Genomic DNA, 18,866 nt, shown 5'->3' with positions numbered 1-18,866 from the left:
ATGGGAAAGGACAAGTTGGAATACCTGTGAGCTCATTCGAGTACTATAGATGCTGAATTGATTAAAAAGCACTGGTCAGCATGTTCCAATTCCAAGCATCAGGATTAATTTTCGACTCGTGTGATTTGGAAAATTATTGCAATAATATATCATGGCGGCCATCTTGGATTTCAAGATGGCGGCCATTTAGCCGCCGGCCAAATGGTCAAATTGCTGGGGGCCGGCAATATTAGAAATCAGTGCCTCAAAATACCCCTATATGCCAAATTTCAGTGTCACATGCCATGTAAAACTCAAGAAAATGACATTTAATGATTTTTCATGGCGGCCATCTTTGATTTCAAAATGGCGGCCAACCCGATGGTCAAATCGCTTGGGGCCGGCAATTTTTGAAATCAGCGCCCCAAAATACCCCTGTATGCCAAATTTCACACTTTCTGCCAGATTCGAGCATCTTTTTCACATATCTACTGGACTATTATGTACATTCAGTAGTGTGAGGGCAATGAGCGATTTTGCCCTCATGACAGCCATTTTCACCCCTAATATTTTCACAATAGAATCACAATGGAATGCTTTCAGATGACAATTTATCTAAAGTTGCCCCCAAGATCTGGCTCAAACGATATTCAAGAACAATTTGAAAATCTGTGTCTCGCAATAGTATGCTGTCAGACCCTTGCCAAAACGGACAACTAGAACTCAGAATTTTAGAGATCCTTGATTAAGATATTTCCAAGGCCTTGGAGTGCATCGGGAAAGGTCAAGGGGGAAAACCTGCAAAGTTTTGAAATCTTCTGAGAACTTTGGATCAGGAGAGGAGGTAAGGTCATGTTGGAATTTCTGAAAAATTTTGAGATTTTCAGAGAACTTTGGCTTAGGAAAGCTAGAACTCAGAACTTTGGATCAGATGTTTCCAAGGCCTGAGAGTGCAAAGGGAAAGACCAAGTGGGAAAACCTGTGAAGTTGTGAGATTTTCTGAGAATGCAGGAGGAGGTTTAATGCTTCCATCTCATCACAAGTTTGGGCTCCGTAACCCAAAGGTTTGCGATGAATTTGCGAGTATGAAAGAACCGCACTGATCGGTCCCTGGTCAGTATTTTAAACCTAATGCGAGTGTAACATTGACACTGATTGGTCAGTTCATTTAGTGATTGATCGCTATTAATTTTCGACTCGTGTGATTTGGAAAATGTAAGGGCATTTCAGGTTTGAAGTGAAGATAGAAACCATTGGCCAGTATGTTCCTCTTCAAGAAGTAGGAGTCGGTTTGGCAGAACCCAGAGACCACTTTAAACATTGCTTTAAACTTTCCAGATATCTGGGCCCAGTCTTACATAGAGTTACGATTGATCCAATCAATCGTAACTATGGAAATCCATCAGTGTCATAATTTTTTCTACAGGAAATTTGCAAAATGTCCTTTTTAAACAAAGAATAACACACCAAATTGTCAAGAAATCAATGAATATATGGATATACATTGATAACTAGAACAAATTTGAACAAACATGCATTTTTAGATGTTGACGTTGCTGGCTTTCCATAGTTGCGATTGATCTGATCAATCGTAACTCTTTGTAAGATGGGGCCCAGGAGAACGTACATGTACATGCCATGATAAATTGATCAGGGCCTTGTTACACAAAGGTTTATGATGGATAGAAAGTATGAAAGAATAACACTGATTGGTTCATGATCAGTGTTTGGAACAAATGTGCATGCATGATGATCCAGGGCCCCGTCTTACAAAGAGTTACGATTGATCCAATCAATCTCAACTACATGTATGGACATCCAGCAACGTCAACATGTATTATTCATGTTTGTTCAAAATATTTTCTAGCTATGATGTATATTCATGCATTCATTGTTTTCTTGAAAATTCACTGTGCTTCTCTTTGTTTACAAAGGACATTGTGCAAATTTTTTACAGAAAAAGTTATGACACTGATGGATTTTCATGGAGTTACGATTGATTGGATCAATCGTAACTCTTTGTAAGATGGGGCCCAGATTGGCCATTGGTATTTATAACAATTAATGTTGTGTTACAGAGACGTGATGTTCCCATCACAACTTTTAGCAATGAACTTGCATAGAACTCTGGTTTTAGGAGAAGTTTTATTGCCAAGTCAAAAAAGTTATCAGTCTATTTGTGTGTATGTATTGAGAAGCATCTACTTGTTTTGCTAGAATGTCATCTTAAAGGTCATGTCCATCCCAGAAAAAAGTTGAGTTGGATAAATAGAGAAAAATCAAACATGACTAACGCTGAAAACTTCATCAAAATCGGATGTAAAATAAGAAAGTTATGACATTTTAAAGTTTCGCTTATTTTGCACAAAACAGTTCTATGCTCAACTCAGTGATATGCAAATGAGAGAGTCGATGATGTCACTCACTCACTATTTCTTTTGTTTTTTATTGTTAGAATTATACAATTTTTACAAATTTGACAGTTGGGACCCCCTTGCTTGAACCACAAAATGTTGAAATAATGGAATTACATGTGTTCAGGGAGGAATGAAACTTTGTTTCACATGGCAATGACGAGAAAATCAAAATATTTCATATATCATACAAAAAAATAGTGAGTGGGTGACGTCATCGGTTCCCTCATTTGCATACAGACCAGGATGTGCATATAACTGTTATGAAAAATTAAGCGAAACTTCAAAATGTTATACATGTAACTCTCTTATTTTACATCCGATTTTGATGAAATTTTCAGTGTTACGCTTGTTTGATTTTTCTCTTTCTGTTCAAATCAGAATTTTGTTGGGGTGGACTTGTCCTTTAAAGAGAAACAAAATTAAAAGATGTACAAAAGCAAATGTTGTTGGGATATGGTATTGTGTCATAATATGAGAAGAATTATATATGAGTAGACGAATGCCTTTGGAAATGGCAATTTTTCAGTCTCATAATCCTCTTTACTTCTTTTCTTAATGAATGACTTCTTTTCTTTCATGAATGACCAAATTTGCAATAAGATTTGCAAAACTCTGTGTATAGTGGCTACATATCCATCTTTTTGTACCAACTCCTCAGTATTTTTCAAAATCTTAAGTCTTTAGCATGAAGAGTTTGGTAAATCGACGCAACCATAAAAAGTTACTTTTCAGCAAATAGGATTGTGTACTAGTATTGCAGGACTCATTTCTTTCATTTTATTTTGCATGGTGCTTTTCGAATTCTGTACGTATATGTAGTAAAAGTAAGGTTGTCTATATACATGTACAAATGCACTTTTACATATCTTTGTTTTTTGTGTGAGACAACTTGCATGCACATGGCCAATATCACACTCTTAATTTAGATTTTTTTAAATTCTTTAATTTTCTCCAGAAATTTGTGATCATTTTCCCATCCATGTCTTGAGTTCATGTATGTATCTCCCATGGGAGCATTTCATGAAAAGTTTATCAATGATTTTTCACTGACTAATATGCTCTCTACCAATCAGATACAAGGATTTGCAGTAGCTTATAACAGTAGTCAGTGAAAATCACTAACTATTTGTTTCATGAAAATGCTCCCAAGATGTCTGCACTATTGTAATTGTTTAACACACTGTACATGTGAATATGAACTGCACAGTTAGAAAAGACAAAGAATCAGTTGGAATGTCACATATCGGGCCAATGTTATCGGAAGAAATTTAGTGTTTTTCATAAAACCAATAATACAGTCCTTCATGTTTATAATTTTGTGGAGCTCAATAAATCGCTCTCCTTATTTTTTCGAGGAGTTCAATTGAGCTCCTCAGAACATTAACATCATAAATCAGAGTCTAGAAAGAGGTGAATATTCTTCATTTTTTCGGTAGTTTCCAACTAAATCAAAATAATTTCTAGAAATTATGGAAAATAGATGCCTATTTCATGAATATAAGAAATGTATAATTTCAGCAACTTTGTTGAAGGTTTTTTTTTTTAATAAGGAGCGCGATATTTTGTTATTTTTTAGGAGCGCCGGTGCGATAGCACTCCTCAAAAATGAAGGCCTGATAATAATACTAATTAGTGTGAATTTTTTTTTCATAAAACTAAAATGCCAATAAGGCTTCATTTGGAGCGCTGATCGGTTTACAACCTTGTTGTTTACTTTTTGTTTCACCTCCCACATGGTCTAATCCTAGTTCATCTACAATGAGGATGTCTGCTAAGCTCAGTCAATAGAGCGGGGGTTTCAGATTCCGATGACCCAGGTTCGATTCCCACTTGGTGCACTGGTGTCCTTTGGTATTGAAGGCAGTAATCCTCATTACCAGGTCCCTCAGAGAGGACCTTTATAAGCTGTCGGTCCTCTGGTTGCTTGCTCACAAGCATTCATGCTTTCTTAGCAATCGGGTAAAAAATCACCACCACCATTTGGTCCAATTGCCATGTAGCCCAACTACCATTTTGTCAATTTTTTTTGGTTGGACTATACCCATTTCATCTTATATCAACTTGGTCTTGGAGCAACTCAGTCTGTATGATAAAATGAACCGTAATGAACTAAATTTTATTTGATAAGATAAAATATATTCAGTCAACATGATGGAAATTAGGCCAACTGGGCATCAGACTAAATGAGACCGAACAGCAGTTAGACCCAATTGATGGTTGACTGCATGGGTTTAGACCATGTGGTACTGGACTACATGAGAAGTAGATCCACTGCTCATATTTCAAGTTACACCATTTGGAATTTTGAAACAAATGATTTCCCATGTTTTTAAGTGAAAAATCCTGTATCATTATTTTAAAACATATGCTTTTGATAATCAGAAGTCCTCTTATTATTGCAGTTGTTAGTATTTGACTATTTGTACTGGTAGTCTGTACCGAACTGTTGAATTGTTTTGTTTAGTAAAATTTTTAAGTGTGCTTTAACTGAAAGCAGAAATTCGAGAAGAAATGATTTTTAAAACACTTTTAGAATGAACTTTAACAGAAAGGTATATGGTTGGAGTGAGAAGGACAGAGAGAGAGAGAGAGAGGGGGGATAGAGAATGAATATCAATGCATGTATATTATTTTAAAGCCCCTTACCAGACCTGCCAACCAGTATGTCTTAGTCGTATTTAGTACGTTTTTGCAACCTAAATACGGCAGTACGTTTTTTCTTTAAAAAATATGTTTTTTACAAAATCGTAATTTATGGAGAAAAATCATCTCTATATGTCTCTATTTCATAAAACGTACACAAATATGGTTATTAGATCAATGTAATTTCAGGTAACTTTTTTTTTTTCAATCATTTTGTAAAAACCAGGGTGAGATATACCCAAGTTTCAATGTTTTTTTTTTTCATCTGCAAGAGCAGTGCGCATTTTAGCTTGCATGCAGCTTGAGCGCCATGATGGGCAAGTGCGCTAAGCATTTTGTTATGAAATACACTTTTTGGAGGAAAAATACAAAATATTAATCTCACACGGTAAAAATGCTGATTTTTTGGTCAAAATACTGATTTTGGGGGATAAGAATACTGAAAATGCAAAATGCAACTTGGCAGCTCTGCCTTACTGAAGTGATATACTGTCTATTGTGCACGTAAATGTATGCTCGGCAAGTCCGTAAAGTATTGAATCAACCAACCCCTTTTTCTCCGCTCTTTCTTCAACCCATGAACTTCTTAAACCATGATAGCTTGGAAGAGCATTACACTGTTTCATATAAAGTAGAAACTCAAAAGAGATCAATATTTTATTCTGATTTGTATTCTGATATGTGATTTTCCTCTGTAATGGTGTCTTTGACATCGTTTATTTACGAATGTGAAAATAAATTTTATGAACTTTAATTTTAAGGAAGGTACAGTGTACAAAAAAAATTGAGAATGGAGGGGGACATACTTTATGGAATTGCCCTGCTGTTGTAATTGTCAACACTGAAATGTGGATTATTTTGTTTATGTATAAAAGCTGTACATGTCAATGTCGTACATATTTTTAATATAAATGAACAAGGAAAAGAAAATACTTTTGTGTATAATACACTTGAAAACTGAAAGTCTGCGTCCTGTTGGCTTTTGTTTGTTGAGTCAATATTTTGATAATTTATATCTATAGCTATAATAGTACCATTAAATTGGTTATATAGGGAGTGATTTTCCGTTTTACCGGTAAAGAAAACAGAAATTCTGTTTGGTTCTCATACTTTCATATAAAAATTCATGGAATTCACCTCTGCAAAACTGAATTCAGGTTTGTTGCTGCGTACATTTTCAGTGACAAAACAGAATTTCCATTTTTAGATCAAGTTGAAACGGAATTATAGATTTTCAGAAACGGAATTATAGATTTTTAGAAACGGAAAAGACAATTTTTTTAAACGGAAAATCACTGTCTAGTTACAAAGAGATAAATTAAATATTGATAACTTTGCCTCGAGTAAATATACTTTTTGCTTATTTTCACATACAACAGTATTATGCGCATGCATCCAAGTCTGAGACTACTCCAATACCCTTTTTACACAAGCTAAAATTTCCTTAACCCCGTACTATAGGTGGGGCTAAATTGCCATTTAGCCCCACCTATAGTACGGGGTTAAGCTTAGCCCACTTTCTTTTTACACAGCATTTTTGCAAAGTGGGCTAACCCCACCTTTAGTACGGGATTATTTGGCCCTGCAAAAAAGCAGGGTTATCCCAGCAATTGCGGTGCTAAGAGCGATAGTACGGGGTTAAGATTGCTAGTGTAAAACGAAAGTGGGCTAAGCTTAACCCCGTACTATAGGTGGGGCTAAATGGCAATTTGGCCCCACCTATAGTACGGGGTTAAGGAAATTGTAGCGTGTGTAAAAAGGTACGAGTGAAGTACTTGTACTACGAATGATCGACAAAAACCACTAGTCCGGGGTTAGCGAGTTTCGTGTGTGAAAAGCAAGCTTTCCTTATCCGGGGTTAGCAATAACAATTTGGCATGTGTAAAAAGGAAAAAAAATAGTACGGGGTTAAGGATAGTACGGGGTTAGCGATAGTCCGGGGTTAAGAAAATCCTGTGTAAAAAGGGTACAAGTGTAAAAGAGGGAGCCAATGATGTCACACACTCGCCATTCTTTGCATTTCATTTTCAAAGATTTTTGACGAAGCTGATCTCCACTACAATTACAAAGAAAGATGGTTCCCATGAAGAGTCAAGGCAAGCTGTACAGAATTAGAGGAAAACAGTTTCATAGAATACACACAAAATTGTGTATGACGTCATTGGCTCTCTAGAAAACCCTTGGGATAAAAATTTTACATGAAATTACAGGAACTTCTTATTTTTATTTTGATGAAATTATTCAAAAACTTTGGGGGGCTGGTTATTTTTTCAAAAAATCAGCAAGATTAATGCAAATATACCAAAAAAAATGACAAGGGAGATAAAAATCTTTTTCATTTGCAGATGTGTTTATTACCAGTGCAAATTCTAGATTTTCAAATCACACTCAAATCTACACAACTTGACATGTTTACAATAACATACACCTGTAGTCCTGTACTATATGATACATATTTATCTTTTTACACAAGTATGTATACAATATTTATAAACAATGAAAATAAAACAGTGACCTTTTTTAAATGTTTATGTGAAAAGTAGTAATCCATCAAACTAAATGTTTTTTGTACAGTCAATATATCACTTTGGTAACTACAAGGATAAAGGACAAATACAATTGATTTGTCCAATAAACAGATAATAAATAATCATTAATTCTAAAAAGAAATTGACAACAACGGGAGAAATACAGGTCTAGTCAGTGATTTGGCTTTTGCCACCAGTAGGCCTATATAAATTTGCCACGCCGAATAATTATTTGCCTAGAAATAACTCTTACATAGGAAATATTATTTATAATTATAGTATACTGTTCATTATGAGGAGACAATTTTTTTTTTTTCGTTTTTCAAATAGAAACGGGCAACTGTTGATCAGCCACACACTGTTCTGTACGCTTATAATATAGCAAACACTTTAAAGGGGGAGTAAACTGTTTGTGGTCTATCATTGACTGTGTGTTTTAAATACATAGTCTTAAAATATATGTTTTATGTTTTCAGATATCAACTAATGCGACAGAATAAATTGGCCTAAAATTGTATTTGTATAGAGAAACTAAAATGTTTTGAGAGAAGTAATGGTTTGCTACTTGTTATTGTGGTATAAATGTATTGAGTAGTTAATTAGCATGTTATCTTTTAAGTGGGTCTATATTACTAGACTACACTAGCATTATGGGTCAGAAAACTGGCCAGACATGAGTACTTAAGGACTCGAGATGGCGCTATTGGTTCGTATCTGCTTTAATGTCTAGAGACCGACCTTGTATCACCCTGCCTATTGCCAGTGAAGGGGAGTTTGTCCCATCATTACTGGTAGAGGACCTGGGTTTATTTCTCTATTTTGATTATGAAATAAAGATGATTTATATAATGCTTTGAGTTAGACTATTATTCGACTGATGGACATATAGAGTCTACTGTATATTCCCTCAAAATCAAAATAATTGGCAATTAAAATCATATAATCATAAACACCAAGTTATATATAAATTATAATATTTATAATAAAATATCTGTACACGAGCAAACATGCATTAAGAAAAAAATATACATAAAATTAAAGAGCTCAAGCAAGACACAATATACGCCGCTGAAACTTAAACAGTATCATTTTCCAAAGCAGCAAATAATATATTCAAGTTATATGTGCAAGAAACAAACAGTGAGAAAATAATAAATCTGATAATTCTGAAGTAATAATGGCAAGTTGAGCTACTGGGTACAAAAAAACAATCCCCCTGAAAAAGCACTTATGATCTCTCCTGAATTGGACAAAGGGCAGCATTTTCATCATCATGAATATTCATAAGTATATCAGTTCAAAGCACTGTCCGATATGACCTATGTAATGAAGTTAAGCCTAAACCAATTTAATGAAAAGAATAAGTAAGAAGTGACAGAAAAACAAATACAAATATAAGTGAACATTTACATTTTTACATTATATATATGTATGCACAGCTGCATGGGGCAGGAACTTTAAGTAGGCCTATATCACATACCAATTTATGACAGAAAAACTAATGCAATTTTACCATTTCATGACTTCTGGGGAGTGTTTCATGAAAAAATTGTTATTTTCACTGACAACTGTTATGCGACTGAAATCCTTGCATCTGAATGAGTCAGTGAAATTCACTAATCATTTGCTTTTATGAAACACTTCCGCTTGAAATAAGTTGTTGATCACTGTCAAACCAGCTCTAAAGATCTTGCTAGTTGCTGCTTCTGATAGGATTTCAAATAAAAATTTGTCACATTGAGTCCAGATGAAATGATTTTATGCAGATCTACAACAATTAGGGGGGATAAAAATCATTAATCTATAGACTCTATTTTACAGGGGGTGGAGAATTGAGCAGCCAGCTCATGTTTCCGACATCGATGTTGTCGGGATCCATATCGAAGCTGACATCGCCAAACATTTTCTCAAAACTGGAATTCATGAGGTATTCCTTATTCTCTATATGCCTCCTGGGTGTCATCAGCCTTGCTTTACGAGAGCTGCGCACCCCTCCTGACGTACTCGCAACGTTTCTATTTACCGGGGACAACATGAGATGCCTGGGCGTGTTGGAATGCCCGGCACGGTTGTTCGGGGTGAGACCCGTCTTGAAAGGAGTGAAGTTAAAGTCCATGTCCTTGATGGAAAAGCCGGTATCGGGCACGGGTGAGAATCCTCGGATGGGTGACAGCCACTCCGGACAGGTGGTCTTGGGCGGGGTCTTCAAGAGGTCGTCATCAACGTCCAGGCCTAACCCGAACTCCGCAGACAGCGAATTCTCCTTCCCGCTCTCGCACTTGGCCTGAGCTTCGGATCTGATCAACTTGGAGTCCCTCACAAGGGAAGCCCGGTTATCATCCCCCAGGCTGGAATCGGTGCTTCCGTACCCAGAATCCAGCGTGAATCTTCCAAGCCCACCACTGCCCTGTCCGGCCCTTGTGACAGGGGTACTGTCAGGGGACCTTGACTGCAATCTAGGAAGGGTCTTTCTAGGGGTTTTGCTCTTAGTGGTGCCAGAGAGATCAAGGGCCATCATATCTGGAGAAGGATTATCTCCATTTGCAGGGACTAGCTGCCCTGTCTTTGGATCTTTGGTGAAGTAGATTGGCAGAGGAACCAAGGCATACGGTGGGGTTCCTTTTGGAAGTATAGGAGGTACACGCTTGGAACCTGGAATGAAAGATCACATCACATATAGAAATTAAAAACTATTCACTATTGAAAATTAGTTCCAAAAATACTGCAATATATACCAAAAAAATCTCAGGTCATTAACAAAATTGCATAAAACATGACTGGAACTTGTACTTCTTGGGTTCCAAATTAGATTCTCAATTACATTAATTCCCATCATCTTAAACCAAAGAGAGATCACTGGATAATAATTAAAATCCTTGTTAACAAATTTTTTTTTAGCATCAACGTCATATCATCAATTAATCATTATGAAAAGGACGTTCACAACTGAGAGCTGGATCTTGTTGATAAAGAGTTGTAATCAGATGCAACACCAAAAATGAAACCCAGCTTGATTTTCCACCAAACAAACACACACATACTATGAACTTGAGCTTGAATTATAGTTGCATTTAAAATAATGCAACTATTTCTGCAACAGGAAATTGAGGTGGTCCACCCCAAAAGAAAAATTGAGAAAGCCCTGTTGAACTAGTATTAGACCCCATTCTCATTACCGACCAATACTGAAATTAGTTTGGTGGAAACTGGTTTAATATGTAATGAGAACAGTCGAAGCGGTCTTGGAAGTGATCTTCCAAACCGGTTCCCAAAATCATCTTGCGATGTTGTTTTCAAGATCTCTTTGCATAAATTGCCTCAACTGGTTTTAACGTACGGTATGTGAGGACACAATTATTCTTAAGGTAATGATCTTCGCACATTTTGAGCGCGCTACTCTACTGTGTGCAGAATGTCTATGCTGCCGTTTCAAATTTTTCGCGAAAAAATGTTACCCTACTGAGAGCCTCAGCGTTCCCGTAGCAAAAAAGACCGCTTTACGTGAAGTGGGTTTGGAAACTACTTTTGGGTGATCAAATGGAAACACTAGCAAAGGGATCTTCCATAATGGTTTCCTGAACTGGATTCCACTTAACTAGTTTTAGGATTAAAATGAGAACAGTGTTTGATCAAACTTACCTTTCATATTTGGTTTTGGGATGACAGGCGTTGATGTGAGGACTGGTGCTCTGTTTATCATGGTTCCATCTTGAGCTGATAGCATTGGTATATTTTGAGGGTCGCCCAGTAAGATGTTATTACCAGTCAAAGGGTTCATGGTGGGATCAACTGTAAATATGAAAATATTCGTTTGAAAGGTGATCCAGAATTTCAAAGATGGGGGCACAAAAAATAGTAAATTATATCAGATTAACTTGAAAAAAAAAAAATCATTCCCCAAAATTGATTTTGACTAAAAAACTAAATTGGGCAGTTTCATAAATAGAGATCCATAAAACACCGTGTGGATGTTCCCTATAAAGCTGTTCTTAAATTACAAGCGACTTTCCGAATGACTGGCGATCCTTTCTTGCAGTATATCACATACCTCAAATTTTCATTAATGTTGATTTTGTGCCATGAAGTCACTAGTAACTTAGGAACAACTTTATGAAACACCTGTACCCCTGTAGGTGGATTTCACTTTGCCCCCACCATTCCCCCCCCCCAAAAAAAAAAAAATTTACCTTGCATTTGAAGATTTGCCATCGTAGCCATATCAATGGCATGGTCGGGAACAAAGCATTCTGGCATCCTAGTCGGCATGCCGATCTCTTCATGTACTACAACCTTGCGTTCGGGCAGCCTGACCACTGTGCCTGGCCGTAACGTCCAGAAGGCAGGTTGACCAGGACCAGATGGGGCTTCGCGGACAAAGATCTTGTGCAAGGAGAGGTTGTGCCGGATGGAGTTCTGTAAGGACAAGGAAAATTTCAAGAGTATAAAATCAATGACAAAAAAAAGGTTTATAATTGACATACAATATACAGTGGCTTTACTTATAAAATCAAACTCAAAATATTTTGATTTATTTAATTTTGGGGCTTCCTTGACTAAAAAAGAGAGAGAGAAAGTGTGTCTAAGTACTGGGTCCCGTAACACAAAGGTTAGCGATTAATCGTATGCTTGATTTTCACGATTGATTGTACACTGTAGTCTATGCAATCAATTGTAGAAATATGTCTTACGATCATTGTTAAGCTTTGTGTTACGGGCCCCAGGTCTTATTAATTTACTAATTATAGTTAATACTTTCACTTTTGAAAATGAAAATCTTTCAACTTTATATAGAAAAGGTGAACTTATGTTCGACCTATGGAAACAACAAATACGCAGAGTGTATATAGATCTTACCTTCCAACCCAGTTTTGCTGTCCGGAAGTAAGGGAAGTTTGTCTCAATCCAGAAGTAGATATCCCTCAATGTAAGCTTGCCCTCGGGTGCACTGCTGATCGCAAACTGGATGAGGGAACTGTATGAGTAGGGTGGCCTCTCTTTATGGGGATCATGCGACTGAACATTAAAAGATTTGGTGTTAAAAACATTTAATTTTTTAGAAACCAAAACCCAATAAGAGAAGCTATCTTTTTAGAAAGAGTAAAATGAGAAGAACAATTTAAAACAAGTTTCATCAAAATCGGTTATGAAATATAAGCAAGTTATGGATGTTTAAAGTCTTGTTCTACTTTGTATGGGATCCTCAAATTGGAAAACATGCTTCAAAATGGCTGATTTTGTGGACAACTCTCCATTTGTTTTGTAAACAAATTTTCAGATTTTCCTCTTTATTTTACATATTTCACATTATCTCCTCCTGACCTTGACATATACCGTATGTAAACATGTGACACATGTTTACGTATTCTGATATGGAAAAAATTGCTTCAACTTTAGTGATTATTTGACGACTTCAGGTCCATTTTTAAAAACAAAGGAGAGTCTACTTGGTGATTCTGATTTCATAGGCCATGCAAGTATGAATAGGAACAAAAAAACTAACAAGTTGATTTTTTTTTTCTAGTGCCTTCTTACCTTCATGTGTGGACGCGTAATGGGATCAAGGTCAGGCGCCGACATTCTTCGAAGCCAAGTGATGTTTGTCAAACTGTCATCTTGGTTTCCTGATAAAAACAAGATAAAAAGAAATCAAATTAATTTTTTTCAAATCGAGGCAAATTAAGATTCACAAGTTCTGTGTTCTAAGCAATCAAAGAAATTGAACACCTATTGGCTTGAAAATATTGTACATTATTTTACATCCGACGTTGGGAACAGATGCTTTTTTTATTTATTATGCATAAAGTCATAAAGCTTTTAATTTGGTCAGAGTTTAAATTATGAGGAAATCAAATAAATTTCGAATCCAAGGTGAATTCATTAGGCTGATCTGTATCCTATTCACAGAAAATTTGAGTTCGCAATTTCCTACTTCAATTGAAATGTTCTGACTATAGATACAAGTTCAGCTCTGTAAATATGGAAACATGAAATAGTGAGAGTGGTAAAGAATTAAAAATAATCACCTCTATGACCTCTTGCAATAAGGCTAATTTTGCTTGTCTGATCAGCAACATTTAGACTGAGTCCTCCAGGAGTGAACCGCTCACTGACCCCAGAATCTTCTTGCAAAGCTCCTCCACCTCCAAGTAGTCTACTGCCCTGTTGCTCCATCAAACGATGGTACAGGTCCTGATGTGCTGAATTCTCTCTTTCCGTGAGGGATAAGTTCTGACCTCCAACAAGGCTGATCTGGTTTGGGGTCATGGAAAGCTCGGGGGTTACAAAAACGGCATCAGTCAATCTTTTCTCATCGGTCTTTATAAAATTAGCGATGTGATGAGGGTTGATCCGCGATCTGCTCTGACTTGATAATGGGGTAGTCTGCAAAGAGTTCTTGAGGGATGGGGTTGTTGAAGCTGGCTTTGGTGTTGATTGACTGCTCGGGGTGAGTTTTGACGTACTTGTGACTCTTGGGGTCGACCCACTTGCTCGCTTCTTGGGTGGCCGCAAGATGATGACTTCTTGGGCATGGCGGCGCTTCCTTTGCGATGAGCCGGGATTGCTCCCAGTGCTGCGCTGAAGAATGGAACTCTTTCTTGAAAGTGGAGTTTCGGATCCTTTCGCTGAAGATCTGCTGTTTGGTGTTGTGCTTTGACCGACAGAAAACCTTGCTGTAAGACCCCTAGGGCTTGTCTTTCTGCTTTGGGGTGTGATGGTGGTGCTGACAGAACAATCATTCTTGCGCTGTGGTGAATCATCAAGTATTGTCTTAATGGCTTCCGAGAGCTCAATCGTTTCCATGTCTCTTGAAGAAGACATCTTATTACATGTCTGTCGTTGATATGGATTAATAATGTTTTCTGAAAGTAAAATATGAAATTCAAGAAATAAATTAGGACAAAAAATCAGATTGGTTGAAAAAAACTTATTACCTCAAGGAGTTGGATCATATTTCTTTTTTATGACAAAATGAAGAAAAATCAGCATCCATATCCATGATCCATCATGCCACAAAATTGTCAGATAATAATAGAGATGCACAGCCAATTCTGTAGATCCAATTTCAGGGGGGCGTTTCATGAAAGGACTTGTCGGACGTTTTATCCAACAAGTCCCATTTTATCTGACAGTTACCATAGGAACAGTGCCTCTCTGCCAATCAAAATCATGGAAAGATGTCAGATCTGACAACTTGTCTGATGAAAATATTGATGAAACGCTCCCCAGAGGTCTACAGTCTTCAGTTTGGGATACCAATCTTATTTTCATTTACGGGCAGCCTTGGCAGCAAAAAAATGTGATAAGCAATGACTCCTTTTTACTGTCTACTTTTGTTTTCGTAACATTTTTTGTCATCATCCAAACACAAAACAATTTGGGCTTTTCACTTCAGCGAGATAAAACTTTGGTAGGGTATATAGATAGATCTGTCTTTAGAATCTTGAATCAATACATTATTTTTTTATGATGATGGGGACACGGCTGGGGTTAAAAAAAATCAACTTAGAACAGAAGTGCAATCTTGTTTTATTTCAAATAAAATCTAACAGAGATGACTACCCCCCCCCACGTCTTTACCTGGCTTAGATATCTAATTTCAATTGAATTCACTGACCGTTCGATTTAATCAATTTTTCATCATGTTCATGTTCTCTCTCTGAGTCTGACTCTTGTCTCTCTTCCTCTTGTCTGCCTGTCCTATCTCTTCCTTCTTTTTTTTCCCTTTCAATCTTGTCTTCAATTTTTATCACGCTCTGGAGTAACTTTACAATCCAATGTCATAATCGATTATGAGAGCATGGATACACATTGTAGCACTTGTTAGAACAAGGCATCACCCTTCAGTTCACCATGACATTGGATTCTAAAGTAAAGGTAAAGAGCCCACACTCTTAATTTTATTTATAATTCTTCGAACGAAGAATTTAACATAAATTAGAGCCTACCGTACATGGAATATGGGTAAACAAAATTTGCGACCACTCACATTTGAGCAGGCATGGCATTCCATTTTCTCTTTAGTTTAGGTTAGGCCTAGATCTAGACCAAAAAGCTTTGGCCTCTTTTTAAACTTAAATTGGTTGTTCCGCTGAACTCTGTTGGCTCCAGGGTGACCAGACGTCCCGTATTTCCCGGGATCGTCCTGTACTTTGCTCCTTTGTCCCGGCGTCCCGACAAACCCTTCCCGGGCGCCTATTTGTCCCGTATTTCATAATATTGAACAAAATATACATAATTTTAAAAGTGACGAATTTTCATCAAATAACCAACAGATGACGAAGCAGAGACAACAATAAAATTTACTGTAAACTTTTGCGAGTTCTGTGGTGATTTTCTAACCCAATACAATACATTGCAAATAAACTGGCCTCCTGCCTTTGTGTGGCAGGCTACTAGCTAGGCATGTAGGATCGGAGCCGATTCTCAATGGTGCAAACGATCTCACATGATAAACAGTTTTTCCACCAAAATAATCACAAAATCGCCGGGATTTTTTTCATAATTATGCTATGGATTCTCAGATTACTGATTTAGAGATGTAATCGGAGGAACAAGTTATTGAGTTTTCATAACTAGATCTAGTTGTTTCGGCTTTCGTTTTGAGTCTTGTTCCTGGTCTTGTTCCTGTTGTGATCGATGCGAACTTGAAATGGGATGGGAGAGATGCCTGTATGATGCCGCGATGTTTCATCTAATTTTTTAAGTTTGACCATGTTTCACTTTGATATTTTATTCATTTCTAAAACATTTTAGTTTTTAAATTAAAAAAATATATTAAAAAATACCAAATATCATTATGATTTTGTTTAGATTGGATATTTTTTGTTTGCTTGAAATTTGAACTTTTTTCTTCTTTCTTTATTTTCTATCCTTCATTCTTCATCCTTCTATCCTTCCTGCTTGCCCCTTTTTTGTTCCATCTATCTTTATTTCCTATCTTTATTTCCTGATCCTTTCTCTCTCTCTGTTCATTTTTATTTCTTTCCTTCTATCTCTTACTTACCTACTTGTTTAATAAATTTCTTTTTTATTTCCTTCATTCTTTCTTTCCTTAGTCATCTTAATCTTTTCTTTGCTTCCTTCTCCCTTCCTCTCCTTTTCGTTCTTTCTCTCCTCCCATTACTTTCTTTTTTTTCATTCTCTCCTCCCTCTCCTCCATCCTTTCTTTGTCATTTTTTATTTTACTTTTTCCCATATTATTCTTTCTTTCCCTCCCTTCCTTCACTCCTTCCTTCCTTCCTGTTTTTCTTCTTTCTTTGTTGGTTTCTTTCTTTCAAAGAATGAAACACTTTTCTTTCCTTCATTTTTCTTACTTTCTTTTTTTTCCTTTATTTCTTTCACACATTTATTCATCTTCCCTTCCTTTCTTTATATATTCATTTCAAAGAATGACGGAAACCTTTTTTTCTCTCCTTTATTCTTTCTTTCATCCTTTTATTCTAATTTTTTTTTTCGTATTTCCTTCATTTTCCCCTGCATTTTTTTCTTTCTTTCTTTTCAATTCATCTCTTTCCTTTCGTCATTTCTTTCTCTCCTTCATTCTTTCCTTCACCCTCCCTTTCAATTCTTGACATTTTTTTCACAAGTCCAACACCGTGTAGCCTTCTTTGTTGATCCTTTTTTTTTATTAGGACCTGGCTCGTCGATCAGCTCGTGCAGCGTGCTTTGTCGACTGTCCCGTATTTCATTATGTGAAATCTGGTCACCCTGGTTGGCTCCACTCACAATTACAATACAGAGACCGAAGTTCTAACTCGATCTAGCTGTAGCCGTGTAGGGACTCAATGGCCATATGCTTAGTTATGACGTGTTGTTAGTACTGTAAGTGAGTGTAAGTTCGGATAAATCAAGGAAGCGGGAGCTGCGCAACAGCCAAAGACAGTCACTGTTTTTGTTCTTTTTCCCCCGTTTTCATGGTTTTGGTGCTAGTTCAACACAATTACTTCAAGTTCAAGTAACACAACAACCAAACTGCGGAGTGCGGATAGCCGCTGATCCTCGAATACCGGGGGAAGAACAACAAAGAAGGTGCATTTTTAGGCCAAAACAGAATACGGTAATAAACTAATAATCTTCATTTTGGTCCAGTTCTTTTTATATATTTTGATTGAAATAAACTTATAAAGGGAAAGACAAAATTCGATGAGCCCCGTCGGCGTCGCCATCCGGGCCATTTTTCATCGGGGATATTTTGCATTGTTAACCCCCTGGCCCTACTACCTGGCCCTGGGAATGGCGGCTGCACCATCGCGAGCCGTCTGTGTATGACTAAGTATGAGGAGAAATTTTTTTAAATGTTTTTAAAAACTCCTCGAAACAGACGGCTGCCACACAGTGCCTTGGACCACCCCGGCCCAGACGGCCAGCGCTGGCGCGGAGCTTGCATTCCGAACCACCGTTCTGTCATGTCTGTGCAGGGGTTCTGTATTGAAAATGAAAGCCACACACGTATACTTGTAATACGCTCTACACACACACTCATACACGCAGAAAGCGCTGGAACGAATGAATGAAACACTCGTCAACAGTGACTTGTAATTCTCTTTCTTACTACATTATTACTTTTTATAACGATAATTCAATAAAATTACAAAAAACAATTTCACTGAATTTAAAATCTACAAACATCTTACCTCTCCGTTACACGACTGCTGAGAAATTCAGCTGAAATTGTAGGACTTTCTCGCATAGCACACGGAGCTATTTACAATCAATCGAATTTAAAACTCCTGCCTGTGAATGTTGATTAGCCAATCAGCGCCGTGTATTGATTCACCTCTCCAATAATTATCGTAGAGGTCGGAAACAAATACTGTCGAAAGGGATTTCTGGCAATATTCTCAAGTCTACTTTTCTTTCTTTCTTTCTTTCGTTTGGTTTTCTTTCTTTCTTTCTTTCACTCTTCCTTCTTTATTTCTTTAATTCTTTATGTATTTATTTATTTCACTCTTTCTTGAATTCCCTTTATATTTTTTTCTTTTTGGTTTTCTTTCTTTCACTCCTTTCTTTAGATTTTTTCGTTCTTTTCTTCTTTCTTTCTTTCTTTCTTTCTTTCCTTCCTTCTTTCTTTTTTTTTCTTTATTTTTTCCTGCCCCAGTATCCTCGGTTACTATTTTTTATTCTTTCTTTTTAAATTCTTCATTTTTCTGTTATATTTTCCATTTCATTTCGTTTTTATGTTTTCTTCACCTTGGCGAGAAAAAGAATCATTTTTTTAAATAGATTTTCTGCAGTAAAAATATACTACGTAGGCATAAGGTTGTTCATAATGCACGGAATTTATAATAGGTCGATCGGG

The 18,866-nt window shown here is 36.7% G+C and overlaps 1 protein-coding gene across 1 annotated transcript; it reads right to left on the bottom strand.

Moving 5' to 3' along the window:
- Positions 1 to 8,372: 8,372 nt before the first annotated feature.
- On the bottom strand, positions 8,373 to 18,362 carry LOC129268162 (uncharacterized). The gene is made up of 7 exons (XM_064104871.1): positions 18,202 to 18,362; positions 13,591 to 14,427; positions 13,100 to 13,188; positions 12,422 to 12,580; positions 11,755 to 11,980; positions 11,207 to 11,356; positions 8,373 to 10,219 (listed from the first exon to the last, which is right to left on the bottom strand). The coding sequence occupies exons 2-7, from the start codon at positions 14,384 to 14,386 to the stop codon at positions 9,378 to 9,380; spliced, it is 2,262 nt and encodes a 753-aa protein (XP_063960941.1). The 5' UTR covers positions 14,387 to 14,427; positions 18,202 to 18,362; the 3' UTR covers positions 8,373 to 9,377.
- Positions 18,363 to 18,866: the final 504 nt, after the last annotated feature.

This window comes from Lytechinus pictus, chromosome 9 (genome assembly GCF_037042905.1).
Source record: "Lytechinus pictus isolate F3 Inbred chromosome 9, Lp3.0, whole genome shotgun sequence".
NCBI lineage: Eukaryota > Metazoa > Echinodermata > Echinoidea > Temnopleuroida > Toxopneustidae > Lytechinus > Lytechinus pictus.
Note: the sequence above shows the minus strand (reverse complement) of the source record. Positions and strands in the feature narration are given on the sequence as shown.